The sequence below is a fragment of the Amblyomma mixtum genome, chromosome 8 (genome assembly GCF_055824585.1).
Source record: "Amblyomma mixtum isolate Tamu chromosome 8, ASM5582458v1, whole genome shotgun sequence".
Lineage (NCBI taxonomy): Eukaryota > Metazoa > Arthropoda > Arachnida > Ixodida > Ixodidae > Amblyomma > Amblyomma mixtum.
In genome coordinates, this window is record NC_143019.1 from 62,082,438 (window position 1) to 62,106,363 (window position 23,926).

Genomic DNA, 23,926 nt, shown 5'->3' on the forward strand with positions numbered 1-23,926 from the left:
AACAGTAAGAATACGCTGCTGCACCTGTTATCTCGTCGCCACTTAAGCAAGAGAAAAAAAGTGAAGAAGGGCGTAAAAGCGGCAGAAGCGGGAGTCAAACGGGGTCCCGCTCTCGACGACGACGTCGCCATAGATGAGTTCTGGGTGGAGGTCAGCAAGGCAGCTTTTCGATAGGACAGAAGAAGAAGAAAAAAGAACGGGCAATTAGACGAGAGAAAACGAACAAGAAAAGGAATAAACGGGGCTCAGATAAAAAAAGTCGCGCATTCAGACGCCCATGCCTATATGGCAGAAGGGAGAGACGGAGCGACGACCTCCGTCGCCTGCATTATGAAGAAGACAAAACAACTGTTATCGAAAGAAAAGAACGGGGGGAGATGAACTCAAGGTACGCTCCGGCGTCGATTGAAAGAGAGAGAGAGAAGGGAGAAGAAAACGAGATCAAACTGAAACGAAGCGGCTGCGCCGAGACCGACGCCGCCAAAGAGCGAAGATCGCAATCGGCTAGCGCCCGATTCCTCAAGCGCGTCGTCGCCGACGCTGTCCCGCCACACGTGTTGTGTGTGTACGTGCGTCCGGGTGCGCTGGCGACGGTCCTGCTTGCTTCAGGCCGCTGCTGCTTTGTATTCCCGGAAGAGGACAACGGTGCCCAAGGCAGGGTGGCTAAGCTATATGGCTTCGGCTGTCTTGCGTAGTCTACTATGCTCTCCCCTATACTCCACCCTAGATCTCTCTCTTTCCAGCACTCGAGGACAGGGCGACGGAATAGCGGACATAACAACGAAATCGATACAAGAGAACAGAAAGAGAGGACCGCACCAAGTGATCGCAACAGGTGTTCATTGAGGTTGGGTCCATATGATGATAATGATGATGTCTTCAGGCTTAATGGCACATACCCACGGCGGGGGATTGGCCAGGGGACATATCACACGCTATAGAACTTTCTTTCTTTCTTTCTTTCTTCCTTTCTTTCTTTCTTTCTTTCTTTCTTTCTTTCTTTCTTTCTTTCCTCCTCTCTCTCTCTATCTCTCTTTCTTTCTTTCGTAACGTACTGCATAAAGTAGCAGCAAGATAACCACTTTTCGGAAGTCTTCGATGCCATGAACCTAACACCCTCTCCAAAACTTCCTGCATCACTGTGGGGCCTAGCGCTAGAGTTGTGCAGAGAGTTTGTCAACGCGTAATGCATAGATAATATGTTCTCCCATGACAAATAAGTTAAAGGAAAATGAAACAACCAGCAGCAATCGAGAGAGGCTAAAGCAGAAAGGAAAAAAATGAAACAGAAGTCGCGTACTCAGCATCCGTCAGGTGAAAAACGTAGGCAGCGATCTCTGGCAGCAACGACAGGAAAGGGGTGTCGCATATAGGCAGTCAGGTGAGTGCGCACTGCCAGCGGCTAATATAGCCACAGCGAAAAGATCTTTATAAGCAAGAAAAACAAACGGAAGGTTAAAGAAAAAGAAGAAGAATAACAGAGGGGATTGCAAGAGAGGATCAGCTGCGCCGGGAGGATTAACGTCCTCGTCGTCGGTCCCGTCTCCGATATACCCACTCTCTCTCCCCAGCTGCTGGGTTCGGGCGTCGCCGGTAGATATCGGCCGGCCATATCGCATCGTCGCGACGGTATAGCGCGTGCATCGCGCCGAGCTGTGGTTGCGAAAAGAAGGAGAGGAGGATATACGTGTCGCATCCAACGGAGGGGAGGGTCGGGGCGGCCAGGCCGACGGAAAGCAAGAGGACGGCAGTCTCTCGCTACGACAGAAGTGGAACGCGCGGTCACCGCGCGCAAGCTTCTTGCCGGCCCTGCTGCTCGCATCTAGAAACCACCGCCACAATCATCGCCGCCACCGCGCCGTAGCGGAGTCGGGCCCGAGGTCATCGCGAAGCGTTGTCTTTTCGCGCTACAGTCCGGGCACGACGTCCACAAAGGCGTCATTGCAGATTCCCGGCGCGCGCAGTGTCCGCTCAGCCGCCGTCCCAGGAGCGCCGGGAGATAAACCACGGGCGGCGGCAAGAGCGCCGCTCTTAAAGTACTTCAGAAATAAGAACAAACCAAGAACAACAACAAAAAAAAAACAGAAAAAGGAGAGCATACACACCTGTGGCGAGGTCGATCGCGACCGCGTGCGTGTGTTACAGGAAATTGTGACCACGCGGCACTTTGTGTGTGTCTTCTGTTTGGGGCGCCGGCCGGTTTGCCGCAGCGCCGTCTGATGTGGAAGACCAGTCCGTATACGTGCTTTCCAGCATGCCTGTTTCTTTGTAGTTTTTTTTACTTTGGGAAGTGGACAGGGCGTAGCATGCATTTGTGTCCCTTTTCATCGAATCTTTGCGCTTTGGTTTGTGCTGCGTCGGCCGGTCGGGTGGGGTGGCAACTGGAGACGGAGGGAGGTGGAGACGGCAGTATAGTAGCGGACTTGTGCCGCCGGTGGGTCCTCTTAGCCTCGGCGCGGCGAGCAAGCGGGCGGCCCAGATTGATCGCAGATCGAACGCGACAGGCATACGGTACGGAAGTCTTAAATGCGTTTCTCTCCGTCGGACAGTGGTCGGGGGCATATCGTGCAACAAGGACGGACGAAGTGAAGGTGATTGTGGAAGAGATCTATACGGCGGGTCGGCCGGCCCTCTAATATGGGACGTTCCGCGAACCTGCTTCGCTCGAGAGAGGCACATTCTGCGGGCCGCATTAAGAATGTGTAGTTGACCGTGTTAATTGATTCACTGAACATCTAATGAATTGCATGCGCCAAAGTTGCACTGCGGGGTTATGAACCGCGCTGTGGTGGAGAGATCCAGATGACGAACGCCATTCGGAGATCGTTCATCGAAGTCTCGGTACATATGGGCTTTTCTGCATTTCTCCTCCGTTGAAATGCGGCCTCCGCAGTGGTCAGTTGAGACCGCTACCTCGCGCTCTAGATAGTAGAATACCACAGTGTGAAAGCAAGTATGGTGGGTGTAAATGGCTGCAAAAGACACCTCCTTTGACGCCTCATATGTTTCGACGTTCTCGAAGCAACTCAAGCAGAGAAACGTGCAGCGTGCGAGCATGACCAAGACTTGTCAAAATCACACTGATTGAGCAAACTCTCCGGAAATTCCGCAGGCTTTACAGTAGATAGTGCGGTACGAGGAATGGTAAAAAATCTGGAGGCATAGAAGCTCGCACGCTGTCCGCTGCACGAAATGAACAGTCCGAGGTTGCCAAAATATTTCAGGTTGTCAACGAGAAATGAAGCAAATAGGTCGGCAGTTTAAACAAACCCACGGTGGTGCCCTGATTCACTACATTCTATAAAAATACGCACCGCTCACTGGCGCTGCATTGGGAGTGCATGCGGCATGAATGCACTAGTGTGTGTGTGTCTGTGTGTGTGTGTGTGTGTGTGTGTGTGTGCGTGCGTGCGCGCGTGTGCATGTGTGTGTGTGTGCGTGTGTGTGCGCGCGCGCGCGCGCGCGCGCGTGTGTGTGTGTGTGTGTGTGTGTGTGTGTGTGCGCGTGTGCGTGTGTGTGTGTTAACAAGGGTTTTACATAGCGTGACGCAAAGGATGTCACGGCAATTACCGATCACACTCTCTTGAAACAATGGTAGAGAGAGGGTGTGGTAGATGGTCCTTTGCGATCACAAAATGAACAAGGGAGGGGAAAACCTCAGGTTGCTTGAGCCAACGTTTCGACAAGGGGACTTGTCTTCGTCTGGGCAAAGCGTTCATGGCAGTTTGCCTCCTTCAATGCGCCAGCTTCTCCTATTGTTACCTTACATTACAAAAAAAGAAAAGAAAAGATATCCACTGCACCGAACCCATATGCAGAGTCTAGTAGTGCTTCGCAGTCTAATAAATCCAATACGGCCACCGTGTTGTAAGAGTATGTGATAGCAGCACACCGATAGACACACAGAAAGCAGATTAAGGTGATGATAATGATGAGTTTTAACTGTGCAAGGGAAGCTTTAGTCAAACAGTTCCATGGAACAACGTAAGGCGGGGTCGAACACATTTTTCAAGGATTTCGCACAAGAGAAGCTGATCACGAGACCAAGGAAAGCTTGTACCTATTGTATGAACGGCGGAGACCCTGCGGCCACAAAAATAGATTTGCAGAAGGAACCAACCTACCGGAAAAAAACCGGATTGGTCCCCTTTTTTTGCCGCCAATTACAAAACGTTCGTAAGAAGGACGTTTCACAATGAATTCTGCCATTTTAAGCCTCAGCGAGTAAGGAAGCGGTGTCACGTGACGAGCTTATGCAATGACAAATTAATCCCCCCAGCAGAATTTTACGACTCGCGCTGGACTGCGCGCTTTTCGAACAAAACAACCACGCAAAACACGGCCCGGATACGTCGCACTCGCATCTGTATACAGACATCAAATGTAATGGCACGCTCGTGGAAAGCACTTTCCCTCGTGAACTTGGCTTGACCCTCCGAAACAGACGTCTCCACACTGCGTGAAAAATGGATTCTGGGCGGGCGTATGACACACATACGAGCTTACATACCGGAGAGCGAGCTTTCATATTCCGACCTGTCGAGCGCTGTTGGTGCTACGTTATACAGCGTGGCTCGGAGCAGGCGTGCCGAAGCACTCGGTGCTCCTTTTACGATCTTCGAAGCGGCCCCTCTTTACAGCGCGACCGACCGACCGCGGTAAAGAGCCAAGGATCGCTATAAAACGCCTAGCGCGGCGCTATAGTACCCCCCTTAACGCATTAGACGTGCGATCACCCGAAGCGATGTTCGGAGAATTGGCCGGCTTGGACGGACGACGGCAAGGTTGAGAGGGATTACCGCTTTGTTATTATAACGGACGCGTTCGCCTACACAGTACGGCGATAACGCTCGGAGGAAACACAAAGCCCGCGGGGACGGTGCGCTGTATAGGCAAACCAAATTTGTGCATGAAGACTTTGCATACGTTATCGATATGGCGATGGACTCCGGGACAAAAAAGACAACAGGAAATACCGTGCGCGAGTGGATTTCGCCGATTGAGATCTCAACCGTCCGTTCCCAGAGAAAGTTGTGAATCAGAAGCGATTCTACTGAAACCGGCATCGAGGACTGCGGTCGCACTGGGGTCGAATTTTGCTTATTCATTTTTGTTTTTCACCTAGAATCTTCGTGCTGTTGCTGCCGTTTGTCCTAGAGCCTGCAAATCACGTAATTTACGCTCCAAGAGCCATTGGAGACTCCGCGGCGTCCCCTCGTTAAGCGCGTCCTCGCCTTGACTGCAATTTGGTCCTTAAAACGCCGCACATTTAATGACTGAGGCTGTTTAAGTATGCAAGGCTGGTCTCTATCGAAGTACGTGCGTGAGCATGTGCAGTCAGGGCCAAAAGTTCGAGGGACGCGGATTCGCGGGAACCAAATTATTTCTGCGTTGTCTCGACAGCCAGTCGGTACTTGGCATTCGTGTCAGCCGATGAAGCACGCAGCATGCCCTTCTTCTATGCTTTCAATTCACCTCCTTCGCCTGACTGCGCAGGAATAATTTACTCTCTGCAGAACCCCATCCCGTAAACTTTTGTCCATGACTGTACGCCAGTCGGACGAACGAGCACTGCAAAGCGCCCCATCAAAAGCCATGCGATCTCGTAGTACGTGACTGAATGGACAAGACAGGCATGCATGTCAAAGAACTGCTTAGATTTAGAAACCGTGTCTTCTCGCAGTGCTGTGCTCGTGAAGTTCGACCTCAATTTCGGGAAGTTCCATAAACGCCGTATCGCCTATAATGGCCATTCGTGAGTTTAATAGCCGAATAACGCCACGCCACGCCTAAAAGCACCATCTAGACAGCTTCTTTTTATGTACACATTTCTCGCTTTCTTCTTGCAACTCATGTTTATCAGTCCAGCGCGCGGGCGCGGCTCAGAAGGCCAAATTTATGTACAGTTTTTATAACCAGTTGTAAAATTAATCCGATGAAGCCCCACAGCAAGCAACTAAGCAAAACCGCTATCCTCTTTCTCAACGAGGGAAAAGAAAAAAAAAAAGGAGAATCGCTAAGTGGGATGTTTAACAATTATAACAAAGCTAGGACAGATGGACGAATGATAATCATGACGACACGACTATATATATAGTCATCTAAAGCCAACCCGTGAAGACAGGGTCGCCGTTACAGTGGTGGGTAAAGCCAAAAAAGCACAGACCAGACATTGCGAGATAATTTCTCCTCATACAGCTTTTCTCCAATGAACCCATCTAATGTACAAACGCTGTATTTTTAACATACGTGCCCATATTACCTGAACAGATTTTTTTATCCCTCTTTCGACTCTTTTCCAAACAGCTCCGTACAGGTTCTCTTAATGCGAGACGATGATGATGATGATGTCCTCAGGCTGAATGGCACGGTTACCTCGCCTTTAATTTTTCTCACATCCTCTTCCTCCTCCTCCTCATCCTGTGCACCGCCAAAGCGAAAAACACGAGAATTATTGCAATTTCACACATTTGAGTTCCGCCGCTAGAAGTTATAGAGGGTGATTTCTTTGCAGAAATCCACTTCACTTTGGAGTAAAAATACAAAAACAAAACTAAAAAAACTGCGAAACGAAGGCTATAATGGCGACCTGCGGCTCTCTTTTTCGTTTCCCGCGCTCTTCTCAACTCTATTTTTACTTCAGCTTCATTTTTTTCCACCGAATCTGGTCTGCATCTAATCTCCCGGGCGTCCTGGTTACGACCCCACCAAGCTTCCTCGTTTCGCCCTCTCTCATTCTTTTCCATCCGGCACATATCTCTCACTTCCCTCCTCCTCCGAACACGCAGCCGACCACAAAGGGTTCGCGCTGTACGGTGACGTTGGCAGCACCAACGCACGTACGACTGCACAAACGAAGTCGCCACAAACGACCACAAACGAAGTCGCCTCAAATACTGATTTGTAGAAGCAGGAGTGCGGAGATGGGAGAAAGCGCGTGAGCCAGAAGGGGCCACTGCTCTCTAGATGTCCACACATGCACACCAGGTTAACTCGTCCAAGAACCGGCGGAACACACGGCAAAACGAAGCACAACAAACGAAGTACACAGCGAAGGAAGACACAAAGAAAAAAGAAAAAAGGACTGTACCGCTGCGCGCTTCACCGTTAGCCCTTTCGATCTCCTCCCGGTCCGCGGCGCTGCGGGCCGCGCCATTATTTATTTCGACTGAATTGGGTTTATCTCTGGTCGCGGTCTGTACCTGCGGACCGGCGGGCGCAGGGTGGCGGCGTCGTCTTTTCGGCGCCGGTGGCTGATGGTTAACAGCAGCGTATCGGGGCTGGATGCAATGGACGCCGCCTGTTCGAAGAAAGTGGTCGCTCTCGTACAGATGCTTCCGTGAATTCAAGAAAAGAAGGAAGTGGAGGTGGGGGAGGAGGGCAAGGAGAGGGATAAATGATGCGATTAGCGCGCGCGCGCGCAGTTAGAAGAATTGCTAGCGAGGACAGCGTGCGTGCTACCGAGTCGCCGAAGTGATTTCGAATTCAGGAGTCGCCGCAGCCCCACTGCTTCTTCATTAATCAGAAGTGGGACGCGGCCACCATTGTGGGCATTGCGGCATTGCTGCGCTGGTGTATACTGCGCGGGTTTTGCTGTGCTAGCGCGCATGGAATAAAACCCGAGCGATACTGGCGCTTGATGTCGATAACGAACACCGGGGAGGGTAACTACCTCCTCCTCCTCCAACTTGCCCTGGGTAAAGAGGAAAGTCGAGATAAGTCTTCATTTCTGGACTCTTCTTGCGTAATCGAGGAGTGCGGCGCGTTTTGGGTCATGCTCTAGTCTAAGAACATAACCCTTTAAGGTACTTTGTACAAAATTATGTAGAGTTATCAGCAATATGAGAAGGAGCAAGTTTTTTGCACAGAATTGCGAATGCGCTCTATATATTTACACTAAATCTGAGGATGACTTCGGGATATTATACACCGAGAGAAGAATTAGTTGTAACACATAATTATGGAGTAAGCAATACATGGATGCTCTTTTGTTTCTTTTGAGTTGAGTTGGGTTTAATGGCGCATAAGCAACTAAGGCTATCATGCGCCAAGCTCAGGGTATAGAAATTTTTTTTAAATATTTTGTTTCTTTTCATATTGGTCATGACTGTACATAGTGAACTCGCAGCTGTTTGTTTTTTTTTTTTGTGTGTGTGTGTGTGTAGCACTGAGTTCTTTGTGTCAGGCGAACTTAGCACCCTTCATACTGAAGTTTGGATGCTTTTTTTATGCCAGCTAATGGACGCACTAATATTGACCAGCACAGTAAGCTCGGCAGCACATTTCTGACAGAGAGATTGTGCCACTGCTTACAATGTCATCTTTTTCTGAATTTCTACTCTCACGTGCATCTTTCAAACAGGAAATTATTCTACGAGCGCTCGTTTATGTAGTTGGTGAAAATTGGCATTGCAAAAAAAAAAAAAAAACTTAAGCAATACGTTTACTGTGGTACAGTGGGGTGCGGTGGAGAGAGACTGGTATAATACAGGACATGCGAGTTTCGGCGGTTTACAACCGTTTATCCGAGGACGCAACGACAGGCTTTCGTCACGAAATGACTTCAGTGCGCTGTGAGGCCCAACTCATCCTACGCAACCTATTGGAGTTTTTCAACGTAGAGTGAACCTTGTAAACCCCATGATGCGCTTGTAGGGGTGCTGTTTCGAGCCTAAGTTATCGCGTTTGCATCAGCTACAACTTGTGTCGAGGTATCCTGACCTAAGGTGCGAAATTATGGTTAGCATTCTGTTCGCCAAGAGCGTTCACGAATTAATGTTCAGGTGACGTCAAAACCTTTAGCCGTAGTTTGTCTAGCAGACTCTTTGCATCTGCCTGCGCTGACGTCCTGTAAGGTTTCTAGCTCTATCAGTTGAGTTTGTGCGCGTCCTAGAACCACGTATCTCGTGTTAACATTCCCAAGTCACACAAACTCTTAGATCACACGGTTCTTAGTTCGTATCAGAGCTGCGTCGGAAGGAACGGCTTCCCAAGACGTAGTCGCTACCAAAGGAAAGTGGCTATCAATGTATACATTTGTCTTCAAAAAGGTGTGGGTTTTCATAGGGCAGCCGACTCGTCAGTTCTTTTTATATTATTGCGTGAAGTATTGTGTTTAATTAGTGTCCGAAATTTTACAAAGACTTCCCTCTGGCCACAAGTCATGTCTTAACTGCAGTCGCAAAACGGTCAAGATGTATCAGATGTTTTCATGCATTATTACGGATCACAGGTACCACAAATATGAGACACGGAGTGCAGTTTGGTTATGTGAACTTTGACTCAGTATGTCGATTAGAAGAATGGCGCCGCTGAAACACAGGCTCTCCCAGCGAAACATCAACCAACACTGCAGCCTTTTCGACAGCTTCTCCACACTACATGTGTTATGCGGCGAAGTGAAACTAAGAGTGAGCAGACCACGGCCTCAATAATGCCACGCTGAAGCCATGAAACCAAACGTCGAGCTATGAACGGGAAATAAAAACCGCTGGTTCGAACAAAAGGTCAATTACCATACAAATCTAGAGAATCTTACGCGTTCTATGGCTCCTACCAATGTAACGCCATCATTTATGTGAGCGCTCGATCCAATTTGCACTACCCGCTTAGAAGCCGAACAGTTTTCCATCCCTCGCTTATCGATTTATTCTTCATCGAATGCCGACAACTAAGCACAACAGAAGAGTGGCCTACGGCGTCCAAAAGCCATAAAGCACCCGACTATCTCGGACACATCGTTTCGAATTGGAACACGACCACTTCAAAAATGAACGAAACAGGCAAAAGAGAAGCAGGAAACAGACAAAAAAAAAGGTTTCTTTAACTACGCGAGGATCACAAACAGAACCCAAAGCGCAAATCTTAAAAGCGGAGAGCCGGAAACATCGGAAACCAAGCGGTCACGGCATAAGGGTCGCCCCAGACCGGACTGGTCTTCCGTCTCCGCTTTTATTTTCCCGTTTTTCGTCGGCATTCCTGGGCGCTTCTTATCGCCCCATCGCTTCCTCAATCATTTATTTCGTCCGCCTGGTATATACGACCACCCTTTATTTCTGCCTTCCCCCGCCCTCTTTCCCCCTCTTTTTAATCTTGGTCCGCTTGATCCGAGATTTCGTAGCCGTTCGGGAGTAAAACTAGATCCATTCCGAACTCGGCATAGCGGATACTTCACACAATGTGATACAACAACAAACTCCGCGTCCCCTTCTGTATTCTGCGCGTTTTGTTACACGTGCGTATTTCAAAGGGCAAGAAGCTTTGCCGAGGAAAGATAGATTCGTCAAACTGGTTCTTGCCCACTGGAAGCTGTTCGTACGCTTCTAGAAAACGAATTTTCGGCCCTGTTACAGCTCTCACGGACGTTGTTTTTTTTCCTCTCTAATTTGTGATGATGTATAAAAATGATGCATTGCCAGCTTTCTAACCAGGTAGATTTGTAACGGCGATGTGCTTTCGGACGTGCTGTGCATAAAACGCAAATTCTTCGAGATTAGGAGCATAGCTGATTGCCTTCGTATCGGTCTGCGTTTCAGTACACTTTTTCTGCTCGCAGGAGATAGCAACCACCTTGCGACCATACATGCAACAGGTACGGAAGAATAGCAAGGCTACAAAATTTTCCACGGACTCTGGCCGTTATTGTGCTTGGCAGGGTGGCATTTGCCGTCATAAACAGAGGAAAGCAAAGATAAAGACTACAATCAACCTGAACCAGGGTACGTTAGAGAACTCCCCGGAGCTCGTAGGTAAGCGTGAGCCATAGACCCCCTTCTGCGCTTTATTCTGCAATGGACCATCATTAGTCATCACCAATCAATTATGTCATCACGAATTAATTAGGAAAGAATACAAACTTTTGTGAACTGCTTCAGAAATTCAGCTAGGATGTACATTGAAATACAAACTTTTGTGAACTGCTTCAGAAATTCAGCTAGGATGTATATTGAAAACAATCTAACGGTACTAAAGTGACGCGACTACTAAATTCATAACTTCTGCGCACTAAGAACACACCACAAATCTGGAGATATGCAGTTAACACAGTCACTAGAAATATATCAGAATGGGTCCGCCCACGGGTCATCCGTTGTGGTGTTAGTTTGTACATCTTGACTTTAGCGTTATTTCAAATTAGAAGGAAATGCGCACACTAATTGCGAATGCAAACAGTGTGAACAAGCCGCAGAAAAAAATATACCCGTCTTGCAAAATTTCTCTCGAGATCGCGCACGTCTATTTGTCTGCAGCCTATTCCGCGCTGTCGCGCCATCGAGAAAGATGCTTAGCCACATGACTTCAGTGTCTTGCAGACGAGCCGACCCATCCGTAGAGGTTGATCAACGTCACGCAGGTCTTTTTAAGTGTTCTAACATGCCGTTGCTTAATATACCACTCCTGTTTCTGACTGCTAACCATGTGCGTGTGTGCGCGCACATCGAACATGCGCAGTTGCTAACACGGTTGGTAAAGGTAAGCTGAGTGTTCTGCCAACTGCGTATGCGCGCGGAAGGGGTAGCAGTATGCTATAGGCGTTCTAATGTAAAGATATATCCGCCTGTTGCGCATCAAAGCATGCTGAGCTGCAAGCGCTTTGTAGCAAGGAGATGAGACAGCCCTGGTATGCCAGCGCGAAAACCTTTGAAGAGGCGACCAAGACAGTAATCATTATTATGACGCACTGATGTACACAGAATTAAATAACAGAAACAAAACAAATGGAGCAGATAGAGAAAGAAACTTGAAGGGAAATAAACTGCGGATGTCCAAGTCGCACTCACAGCAGAAAGTCGGGTCACAAAGCGAGATAATAATGCATTAAACGCCGCAGGACAGAGACGGCTTTTCCGGTATAACGCCGCTCAACTATACGTGCTTAGAAACGCCACTCGAATTACGCGCTTAACGGGAGACGCCACCCGCAGCGAAGCCGGGTACGCGCTTCGCTCCTAGTCGCATAGACGCGGCGTTTTGACCAATTGAGTTGTCTACTTGGCTCCGCAAATCCACCTCTCTTATCAGCATTTAACGTGTTGGTTACAGCGTCGAGGCGCTGGTTCTTACACCGTGCACAGCCCACCGTTCGCAAAGCGGCGAACAACGCAACAAAAGGCCTTAGACGCGCGCGCCTTATTTTGCGCAACCGATATTGAGCACCCAGCCGCTCTGCGCTAAGTGGTTCGGGATTACGGATCGCACTGTCAAACTGTATCGCGTTTGTTATCGAGTGCGAGAGGCACAGTCGAGATTTCGGTTGATCGGGGTAGCCAGAGAGATCGGTAAGCGATCCGTGAGTTGTTCCGTGCGTGAACATGTAGAGTGTTCGCCCCAAATGCGCGATCAAAGACCGATTCCTAAGTCAAGTACGAGTATCTTTCTTCGGAGGCGGTTATGCAGTGTTTGAGTGATGAGGAGGATAATGGGTTGAACATCGGACTGTAAGAGTGGCGACCATTGCCCGCTGACAGTTGTAAAGACGGAAGATGATGCCCCTTATCGCATCTGAAACAACAGCGTATCACAGATATTGCTCAATAGATCTTGCAATGGGATAACAAAAGAACTTGCGGCGAACTGTCGTCAAAGGCATCGTTCGTCCAAAAAAGCAAAGCTCATTATGAACGTCGCAATCAGTGCTGAATATTTACGCATTCTGCGAGGTACGAAATGTTTCTGGCATTTCCAAAAAGCTGAAAACAAGTGTTACGAGCTCGACAATTACTTTCCAAAGTAATTAGAATGGGACATAGCGGAAAACAAACTGGTACAGACGCGTTGATATAGGGTGATGTGCCACATTGATGAAAGTAAAAAAGAATTGCCGACACACAAGAAAAGTTAAGATGTGTATAGGACTTTGGCATTGCTTTCAGGAGTGTACTAGCGACCACAGAATCACACTGAAAGCGCAGAATGCACGCATATTTCGTCTTGACAACCACAACGGCCATTGTTCAATCAAACAGCGTCCAAATCAAACGCTGGACATCCAACCACATGAGGGTTAAGCGGGAACAAAAATTACGGACAAAAAATTCCACGAATTCCAAACAAAAATCAATAAAGAGACCAGTTATGAGCACTGGCTACCCTTCTTCGGTGACAGTGAATGTAAATACATGTATGAAGACTACCAACAAAAGCTGAATACACATTGACCCCATTGCTTGACTTAATGGTCAAACGAAAGGTGGAAAAGATATTAAAAACAGCTCTGCCCACAGTCGTTCGTGGATCTAATAAGTAGGCTTAATAGAAGAGAAAGTGCCAGATGGAGCCAGTTAAAGCAGCAAAAAGGTACCTTTAAGTTAATAAGATGAAAAGAAATGAAGTCCTATCACTAAGTCAAGAACCTCGCATGGAAGTCAACAACGCTATTTATGCCAACTATAGGGTGCAAAAATCGCTGAAGAACGTAAAACGTGTATGCAAGCGGTCAGAAAAAATGACATAGAAAAGACATCAAAAGTTGATATAAGCAAACTTCCCAGCCGGTTTCTCAGGTAACCCTTAAGCTATGTGCCAGTAATGAGAAAACCCCATTCATAGATAACGGAAAGACGGATAATGCTTCAGTGATGGCCGGAAGTGCCGATGTATTTACAATTATGTTCTCCTGCCCTAATTCTTCCAAGTCAAGCTATACGTACCACATTTAACAGGAATGACGCTGGTCCTTTACGTATGTCACATGCGCTGAAACATTAGAGGCATTGTCATTTGGCCACAGACTGCCTACAGCTAAGAAGCGGACATATTTCCAATGACCACCCTAGGACGCATGAGGGAGGCGCCAAATATCCAGCGGTGTCAGATATTTCTCAGTGTCAAGATTCATCCTTGTCCAGCAGAAATGGCATCGAATCTCTCAAGGCGTTCACCTGAGTGAAAAGGGATCTGACCAATGGGTATCTGATAACTGACCACATTTAAAATGTTGATCTAATGGAAGGAATGGCAGCACCGATATAGATAAGTTTTAATAAATTCAGCTTCCGAGTAACTAATACACATGGCCGCAGACAGCAAATGGTGTCCACGCCTTGAAAAAGTGTTTTCCGTCAGGATGAAGCCAAGACGTAAGAGTAACTCTTTCGATTTATGAACTCGGTAAGCACAAGAGAGATACTCAATTTACATGACCCTTTTCTTCAATCTCAAGCGCCATACACTACTGACCTCCGGTCAGTGACGGACACTGTCTACCAAAGGGTCAACAACCAAAGGAAATTGGCCAATTCTGATCACTAAAAGAATTCAACATTTTGTTCAGGACGAGGAATATCCGACTACTGCTCTTCTCCAATGCGTCCGTTGTGCCCATAGCGCGGGCAAGGCACTGTTATTTTTCATTCTTTTTCCAGCCCTCTCTAACGTATGTCCTCTATTGCATCTCGCGACGCACTCACAATTTCCATGTAGATAGTAGCGAGTGATAAGTGGATCAAAAAGAACGTCATCTCCGAAACAAGGTACGCAGAGAAGTGGCACGCACTGTGTTTACTATCACGGCGAGGTAGCAAAACGTTTGGAGCAAACCAGACGTAACGGAAAGCGTTATCAAAGGCAGCGGAAAATCGCGGAGCTCGGATGACCACCAAGTGGACCTGTGCCCCAGGAGTGAAGCTGCTCACCTTTCATGTCAGGTAGCCAGGGCAGCTGCTGGGGCGGCGCGGCCGGAGCGGCATGGCCCGCCGCGCCCTGTAGGGCGGCTAGGTCCCCGTTGACCACACCACCGCCGGCTGCGCACGCCGATGTCCACCAGAGGCGGCGGGCAGCCAAGGCGGCCGCCGCGGCCGCCGTCCACGCCTGCAGGTGCGCCAGCAAGCACGCCGGCTGGGAACCTTCGTCCAGAGTTCGAGCGCGAAGCTCGTCCACACCCCCTCCTTTCAACGTCGTCGCACCACACACATCCCCGCCGCCGCCTGAGCCGGGCCAGCGGTCAACGCGGCGGACCTCACGGCTCGGACATCCGAGAGCACCGCCTCCTCTTCCACAGGTCGTCGTCAAGTCCGGTCGGCCGTTGAACAGTGTCCGAGCGTCCACTTTGCCGCTTCAGGGAGAGCAGCGCGCGTCCAGCGGGCGAGAGTACCGGGAGCAGCGCGCGTAGTCCGGCCGGCGGGAGAGGCCGAGGCGGCGAACCGCGTGGCTCGCGAGTCGGCGCACAATGCAACGGCGGGAGAGGCTGCGACGGCAGGCCAGCGCGGAATGACAGCAGCCAGCCAGCGGACAGGGCGGTGCGCACGCCGGGCGCGAGAGACGACGACGCGCTGTCCCTCCGCCTGGTGGCGAGCCGGAGAACCGGGCGCTTTGCCGCCGGCCGACCGACCGACCGGGCGAGGAGAGTAGTGGCCCCTCCGCCGGTCACCGCCGCGCTGCGTGGAGAGGAGGACCGCGCGGCACCCGGTGGTGGTGCCCCCGCCGAACGCTACGGGCGGCCCCGAACGCTACCGGCGCGGCCAGGGGCGCTACGGCTACCCGGCGCGCGCGCGCGCGGGCGCTACGGCCACCGGCGCCGCGCAACTCTCCGACCGGCGAGGAGGAAGAAGGGCGGCGAGAGCGAGAGAGGAGCGTCTCGCCCGCCGCGCGCGCCGCGTGCGCGTCCTCGGGTCCTGGTCAACCTCCCTTTCTCGCCAGCGGCCGCGGAGGAGAGGGAGCGGCGGGGCCAGAACTCCGCGCGGCTCCCGCTCTCTTCTGCTCGCGGAGGACAGCCGCGACGCTTCTCTTCCTCCTTGCCGGTCCGAGGTGCGCGCTCGCCTTCGGATAAAACTCCCACTCCACTCCTCCTCGTCGATGCTCGGCGTTCGAGCGTAGGATCCTCGCTCGCCCGCTCCGCTCTCTCTGAGCCTCGCTCCTTCACGCCGCGGTTCGCCCTCCCTGCGTTTTGTCTCTGCTGCGGAGAGGGGGTGCGCGTCGGCAGCGGGCGGCGGCAGCAGCACAAGCAGCAGCTGAGTCGCCGCGCTTGTGCTGCGGACGCGGCGGAGTAAAAAAGAAAGTCGAGCCGCGGGCGAGGAGTGCGTCGAACGAGTAGGACTCGGGCACGAGGCGGGGCGCTTATAGCGGAACTCTACCGTCGATGCGCCGAACGCCTGTCTGCGAGGGTTAAAGCCTTCTCTTCCTTTTCACCCGCCAAGGGGAGCTTTTCGCTGCGGTGCAGCGCGCGCGCGCGCGTTGTGTTTTCTGTGTTTGTTTAGTTTTTTTTTCGGCCACGGTTCTCGCGTCCTTCCGCTGCCAATGCCTCCCCCGCGCGGCGGACCCGGGGCTTTGATGGAGGCCCGGTCTAATTAGGGTTGCAACGTCTCCTTCGTTCGTCCGGCCGGAGAGAGGTCGACGGAAAGGGAGAAGGCGGCCTCGTCGGCTCTCTGCAAGCGGTCCTCTTTCGGAGTTCTCGGAAATGCGGCGGCGTAGTCCCTTGGTTGGGCAGACTTCGACTCTGCTCTCCTTATGCTCTTGCTGCTTCTTTTGCTCCTGGTTTCCAACTTCGGGCGGGGTTGGTCTTGCGAGTCTCCTCGCTTCAACCGTCGTTGTGGCCGTCGCCTTCGTCTTCGGCTTTTCGTGCTGCGAACGCGCTTCATTCATTCTGTCTAAAGGGGGAGCTTTCGAACCCTACATGTCTCCATGCGCTTTATTGGCCTTGCCGCCCTTCGCTGCGACTTGCCGGGATTTCGGAGCTCTGCTGTCCCCGGTCTTGTTCGTTTCAGTGGAGTTCTTTTCCGCTGCTGCCCCCTTTCGGCCGTTTCGGAGAAAGAGCGCCAGCCGCGTGCGACCTCGTGTTGACGGCTCCGCGCTTGTACTTGGTTTTTGTCGTTAGCGCCGTCCTGTGGGTGTGATGGATCTTGTGGTTCGACGAAACTTTCGAGTCCGCTGCTTGCAGTGCAGGCTAGCGTGTGTTTTGTTTTTCTGCTGGTGAGAGCCAGGGCAACCTCCTCCAACCACACCACTACAAGAGCACTGAGCGCGTTTGACGTTAACTGAACAACGCTCTATGCTTACCGTCTTAACGGTAAGTCTAGCGGTAACTATCGTCTAAGCGGCAACAATAGAACTGTGTAATTAGTCACAAATAAACGGATTTCCACGCCCTGGCGCTCTCCGCCACACTGTGTATTGGTACGGGCTGAGACAACTGGTTTCACATAATGTAAACTGCGTGAAAACACGCCGGGACAAGAAAAGGCGCACGTACAGCGGTACGAGCGCTGACTTTCGACTGTTTTATTAATTTTACGCTGAACAAGTAACAAGAGTTTATTTGTTTTCGACTTTCACCCGTTTCTTTCGCATGCCTCAGCAAGAAATAAACCGTCGAGCGCTTATGCTGTTGTGCCTACGCCCTTTCTTGTCCCATCCTGCTTTCGCACTTCAGGTGGTATGAGACAACTGAACGCATCGAATACAGAATCGCGGCTCGTTATCCGAGCACACGCAATGCCGGACAACAGGAAAACATGCAAGCATCCGCGCGACCAGACACTGGAGGCCGAAGCATAAAAGCCAAGGACTTCCGACGTCCGCTAATTCTATTGTTCGCAGCAGGACAGACCGGCGGCAATCAAGGAGCGGACGCATTTGGAATCATCGACGTCGGCCGGTACGCCTGCGTAAGGTTTCCACAACCGAGCACAAGAGAGACTACGGGAAGTGTAGGACGAGGTATCGAAGGCGATACGAACAGGACTCCGCTAGAATCGATACATGCCGATGTCAAATGCGTGAAACTACACAGCGACAACCGACAACCATAAAAGAGCACTCAAACTTTTCCCGCCTGTTCCAGAGAGTAGTTAATGCGACAACTGTAATCCCCCCCCCCCCCCCACCCCCGCTTTCCTGCCCCTATATGGCATGGGCACCGGTACGACGTAATTGCTATCATATAACAGAGTGCTAGCCAATAGCTACAAAATGAGGATGCCCATAGCAGTGAAGCAAGGAGTATTTCAAAGGAGTTTATGGTTTTCCTATGCGAAATTTACCGCCGAGTGGTGGTGGCGGAGGGAAGGATACGACAAACGGCGCGGATTTGTTTAACGTATTACGTATAACGTTAATCTGGTACCGCTAACTCTTTGGGTGAGTATGATTTCTTTGGGGCACATCATGAATAATGTCAAGGCACGCACTTGATAGCAGCCATCAATCAAGGAAACGAGACAGTCGTCGTGTTACTTGCTTAACGCTGAAGCGTTTAACAATCTCCGCGCCCTGAAGGTTAACTTGTACCCTCAAGCTTGCCGTATCCGGATGAATACGGAGAGACGCAACACGAAAGCAAAAATTTAGTTCGCAAAAAATGGATTTGGTCTTCATTTTTGTAACGGACTGAGAGTGATATGGGAGTCTATCTTCCAGAGGCAAACTGTTCAGACAAAAAAAAAAAGAAAAGAAAGGGCGCTTGTCACTCCTGGAGTGCATACTAATAGGGTGTTCCCTTTAATGATCTTATCACTTGTACATTCTTATTACCTCTCAATATCACACAATTAAAACTATGGAATGGAGATTATATCGGGGGCCAGTTTACAAGAGTAATGACAAGTCGTGAAGCCGAGAAGGTGACTTTAGGGAATCAATATTACGAAATTAAAACTATGGAATGGCGATTATATCGGGAACCAGTTTACAAGTGCAATGACAAGGCATTTTTCTTTTCTCGGCGAGTCGTGAAAGCCAGAAGGTGCTTTTAGGGAGTGAAATGAAGTCGACCTCCATTGAGGTGGACACCTGTGCTCGCGTAAACACGGTACAGGCGGCGGCTATCCTTCCTCGAGAGTTATTTTTCTTTGGTTACTGTTCTCGGACAGAAACGTAAACTATGGGCGCACAAGGAACAAACCGCGGGCAAGCGACCAGAAAGTGGGAACCTCGGTGAGGGATATATAACGTGCTAGCAGCCTAGCGCAGTGTGAAGCAAGATGAAAGATGCGAGAGAAAGAGGGGGAGAAAGGGAAAGAGGGGGAGAGAGAGAGAGAGAATCGAGGGGCTCTGAGCCTCGTGGTGCGCGATTGTGATGGAAATGAGTTTTCTTCGTCGCTCGTCGCCCTCCCGCTGCTCTGCGCTGGTTGCCGCGGCTGCTCATCGCGTACGCCCCCTCGCGACGACCGGTTGTCGTCTTTGTCCTCGTCATTTGGGGACGCGGAAGCACGGAGAGGCGAAAGAGGGGGAGCCGCTGCGAAAAAGAATCAAGGTTCGGAGATTCCGCGGTCTCTTTCGTGCTCTTGCTCAACTACGTGGACCGTGGCGTGTTAAATCTATCTGCGTACCACCAAGGCACAGGCAGATTGTTCAGCGCCGGACAGCGTAGTTTCCTTTCGATCCCGGCCGCGGCGGTTGAATTTCTTTGGAGGAGAAATTCTAGAGGCCCGTGTACTGTGCGATGTCAGTGCACGTTAAAGAACCCCATGTGGTCGACATTTCCGGAGCCCTCCACTACGGCGTCTCTCATAGCCTTAGCCGCTTCGGGACGTTAAACCCCATAAATCAAACCAAACCAAACCAGTTTCCTTTTACTGATGGATTCCTCGGTTCTTAACAAAACGAAGCAACCGAAATACGCGGGTTCGATCCCGGCCGCGGCGGCTGAATTTCGATGGAGGAGAAATTCTAGAGGCCCGTGCGCTGTGCGATGTCAGTGCACGTTAAAGAACACCAGGTGGTCGAAATTTCCGGAGCCCTTCACTACGGCGTCACTCATAGCCTGAGTTGCTTCGGGACGTTAAACCCAATAAACCAACTAAACTAAACAAAACGAAGCAAGTCTTGTCAATCATTTCGCAACCGTGTAGTAGTTTTTTAGATAAAACTGCAAGTGTGATACTAGTGCAGTTTCCGCTGAACGAGTATCAGCCTGGTAGCATTGCGATAGTGTTATTACCTCAAGTGCGGATCTGTATTATGTGTGAATTGTACATGCACAACACGTCTAACTACTTAGTGTAAATGACATGCAAAAGAAGCCTGTTTGTTTTGTTTTTTGCTTTCTAAGCTAGCAAAAATTAAAAAAAAACACAATATTCAAAGTGCATCGAAGCATCGTTTTGCATCTGCAAAGCTCCCCTGCAAAGCTCCCAGGAAGTTCGCACTGCGGAATCTTTTCTTTTTTTTCCTTTTTCACGAAATAAAAAGCCCTACAGCAAGGTCTAGCTCATTGGTTCCTATCGACACAAAGTATATAAACTCTGCGTTTCCGTTAATCTTGCCATTATCTGCACCACGTACGAACGTAGGCGAAGAACTAGGCAGAACGCGGAGGAGCGTGTAAGCGCCAAGGACACTGGCGAACAAGCAGAACGCGTAACATTGTGTCCAGATCAGATCGGCGCTAGAGCTCAATCTACAATGACTGTAGCTAGCTATCTGTGCGGCGTGGCACTGAAGCACACTGCGCTAACTCGGGGTAGGCTGTTCGCTTCCCTTTCTCACACTCCGTTCACGGCTGGTTTCTTATCACCCGACAGACTCTCCTTATATATATTGCAGGCCGCGAATGGTTGAAGCCGCTGTAAATTGTACCAGCGGAATAGTAAGAGGTTCGTTTTGGTTTTATGGGGTTTAACGTCCCAAAGCGACTCAGGCTATGAGGGACGCCGTAGTGGAGGGCTCCGGAAATTTCGGCCACCTGGGGTTCTTTAACGTGCACTGACATCGCACAGTACACGGGTCTCTAGAATTTCTTCTCCAAAGAAATTCCAGCCGCCGCGGCCGGGGTCGAACCCGCGTATGGGTCAGCAGCCGAGCACCATAACCACTGAGCCACCGCGGCGGCGGAATAGTAAGAGGGTACAGCCGGTGCACAGCTACATTAGAAATCAGCATTAGTTTCGGAACCGTGGGTTTGTGGATTGCTCAATGCGCTCTAACAAAGAATAGTTTCCTGCGTGTTTTTTTTTTTCTTTTTTCAGATCATGTTCAGCAGCTGCATTCAGAAAACTCCACTTGCAAAACAAAGGCCTTTCTCAATGATCTCCAATTCATATTCTTTAAAGACAGATGCTGGTAACCCTATCGATACGACAAAATGTTTTGTCGTATTATTTATGTATTTTGTCGAAGTTTTTTTTATTTTGACGTAAGAGAAATTGTGTTGCAGTAAAGACAGATTTTTCTGTTGTTTTGGGTTTTTCTTTAATGCTGTAGTTTTTTGTGCAGTCTGTAGTTCAGTAGTAACTACACAAAATACTGCAATAATTGTTATCATTACTACATGTTCATGGACAAAAACATTAAGAAAAAATTGTCTGCTGTGTTTTTCTACTGGGATGAAACACTTTCGCAATGGTTGCGTCTTATCAACTTTACACAGATAATAGACATCATTCTGAACTATGCAATTTTTTAGTGTTGTATTGGTAGCGCCCAGCTATCGGAATGCAGATAAAAATCTTGAAACCCCATCCTTCTCCGAAGGGAAACTAGTCAGCTATGTTTACACGGGACACAAAGCAGTAAATCTCCGTGCGCGTGTCCTGGTAGGACCAGGCGAACGTTCCGACTTTTCTTTTATTTTCCAGATCCATTTTGTTCGACTTACAAGGTACAGTGTAAGCGAGTAGTGTACAAGGTAAATTTTCAAAAGTCCTCACTACCTCTTCTTTGCCGAACCAAAGAAACAACAAAGACACGCTCGGAAAAGGACACCATTTGCAACGAAGAGCCATAAAGACTGGCTTAACAAGCCGCGCCAAGCGAACAAACCTTCGAATGCGTGCCTGCATTCGCACAAAGGAAGCGCTCACAGGCCACGCAAAAAGAAAAGAGCCGCGCGGCGTTACAGTTAGGCAGACCTTCAACCTTATCGCCCCCCGCCCAAGACCCATCCGGCTTGCTGCATAGGCCAAACGGACCGACTATCCCAATGCGACCGCAATACGACAGGCGCGGCGGTGTTGTGGGGGGAGATTAAGACTCTAAAGACTATCCGGTCTGGGCTGCGAAAGGTTATATACGCGGTCTTCTTCCAAACCGCACGTGTTGTGCGTCTACCCGCGTACACACACAACTGCTCGGACGTGGGCACACGCTCCTTATCTTAACCCTCCGATCTGCAGCGAACCCTCCTTCGATAACAGTGCGGCGGCGCAGAAGTTGCGCGTGATCTTCGAGCGGTGGCCCAACAGCCTCCCGTGCACGGCGGCGACGGACTATGGCAGCGTTTCTGATATCGCTGCTCCGATCCCCGATATATGGAGACCAAAAGGCGATCGGTTGGTAAAGGGATGGGTGCGGAGGGGAAGAGAGGAGAGGAATTCACACTAAGTCGTTCCTGACACGTCCATACTGTCGCGGCGGACCGAAAGAAAGCGGTTCAAGGCGTCGCTCCCGCGATGCTTGCGGCATAGGGCGTGTTGCGCATGCGACAATCTGCTCACTCTCTCTCTCTCTCTCTCTCTCTCTGTCTTCCATCTGTTTGTTTTTACTTGCTGTTCCTTTGGTTATCTGCGGCCGTTTCATCCTGCGTTGACTAAAGCGCGCGGTGCTTATAAGGTCGTTCCAGAAAGCATAAGAACTTGCAAATAAGCGAGAGACGGTTCTTCATCGCACCGTGAAGGCATGCGATGCGAGAGTGTGCTGCAAAGGTAGCCTCGATTCACTAATCTTCTCCTCCGTGTATCCTTCGTTTTCGTGCCATTACGAATGCCACCGTCGAGGAGAGGGACTCAACATTCAAGCTCAATGAGTGCGGACACGGAGCAAAAGCCACTAATGGTATTAAATACCAGTAGTTCGACAGGTGAAAACGAGCCGCTTAACTACTTACTTATCGCGACAACAAAGCAATACAGTCTTTCCTCGTTAATACGACCCCCGTTAATATGGACGACTAAAATTATGGAGAGTTTTATGGGGGCCAAATTTTTTCAATGTATTTACGCCTCGTTTATACGGAAACTCGCAGCCCGGACAATGGACAAGGTGTAAATGCACAGTGTACTTTAGAGCCCATGTATTCTTGTCTCGTCAATGTGTACCGTAATGAGAATGAATCTCTACTTTCCCACCAAGGTGTTTCAATTTCTGCTTTCTGAGCGCAGGACACCACAGGAATGCAGTGAAAAAGTGCAAGTGGCTGAGTGATGTCTGTTCTCTATTGCGGTTCTTTACAGCGCAAAGCACCAACCAAGTGCCTCACCGTTTTCCTTATTGCATGAATTACTTTCAATGAAAACTCTCCCTGCAGCTTACGTCACATAGAAAATCGCATTCAGCAGCTGTCGGCCGTCTAAGTGCTCTGAACACTCGTAGTGGTAATTAGGTGAATTAGCCATCAGACGGCATCAAGCATATATCACAGACTACGAGACGCTTCAAGCTGCCCCAAGTCATTTCAAGCACAGGGGCGACCAAGATAACGGGCCTGGAGCTGCTCAAAATGCATGCACCGAAGCATATCTTAATCATAACATCTTTTTTGTTTTGTTTTTTCTTCGCGATTCGTTAATACGGACAACTCGCTTTATGGACAGTTCTGCTCGCGAACAAAGGTACCCATATTAACGAGGTACGACTTACTATTCTCTCGTAGTTTGCTGGAACTGTAGTCAAATGTGAAGCCAAATATTAACCTAGTCGTATAGAACATATCCGAAGCGCGTGTGGAAAGATGGGATAAGTTCGGGACAATCGTTTTTCAAGATTATCATTTCAGTGGAGAACTACACACCCTGAACTGTGTTCTATACTAAATCGATCGCGTGAGATTTATGGGTACAACCATGTGATTCGAGTCTGATGTTCCAAATAGGAATTGACGAAATTATTTGGAAAAGTGACTTTATTAGGAGACAATTAAACTCATAGCAAGGTTCCGCCGAATGCTGTAATGTCTGATATGCGGTAGGGCCGCAGTGTTTCCAGTCATGATCTGTATCAGGCATGTATTCAAGGGGTGGCCCGGGGGTCCTTTCCCCCTCACCCATTGAAATCAAGC

General features: G+C 49.8%; 1 protein-coding gene across 3 annotated transcripts in view; it reads right to left on the reverse strand.

Moving 5' to 3' along the window:
- The window catches only part of Cph (BCL11 transcription factor chronophage), a 542,370-nt gene that overhangs the window by 119,482 nt on the left and 398,962 nt on the right, over positions 1-23,926 (reverse strand). The window contains exon 1 of one of the 3 annotated variants that reach the window (XM_089558316.1): positions 14,634-15,471. The exons of the other annotated variants lie outside the window; for them this stretch is intronic. Coding sequence (XP_089414442.1) covers positions 14,634-14,640 — 7 coding nt within the window. The 5' untranslated portion in view covers positions 14,641-15,471. Of the gene's footprint in view, positions 1-14,633; positions 15,472-23,926 lie in introns of those variants that run through there. 3 annotated transcript variants of the gene reach the window in all.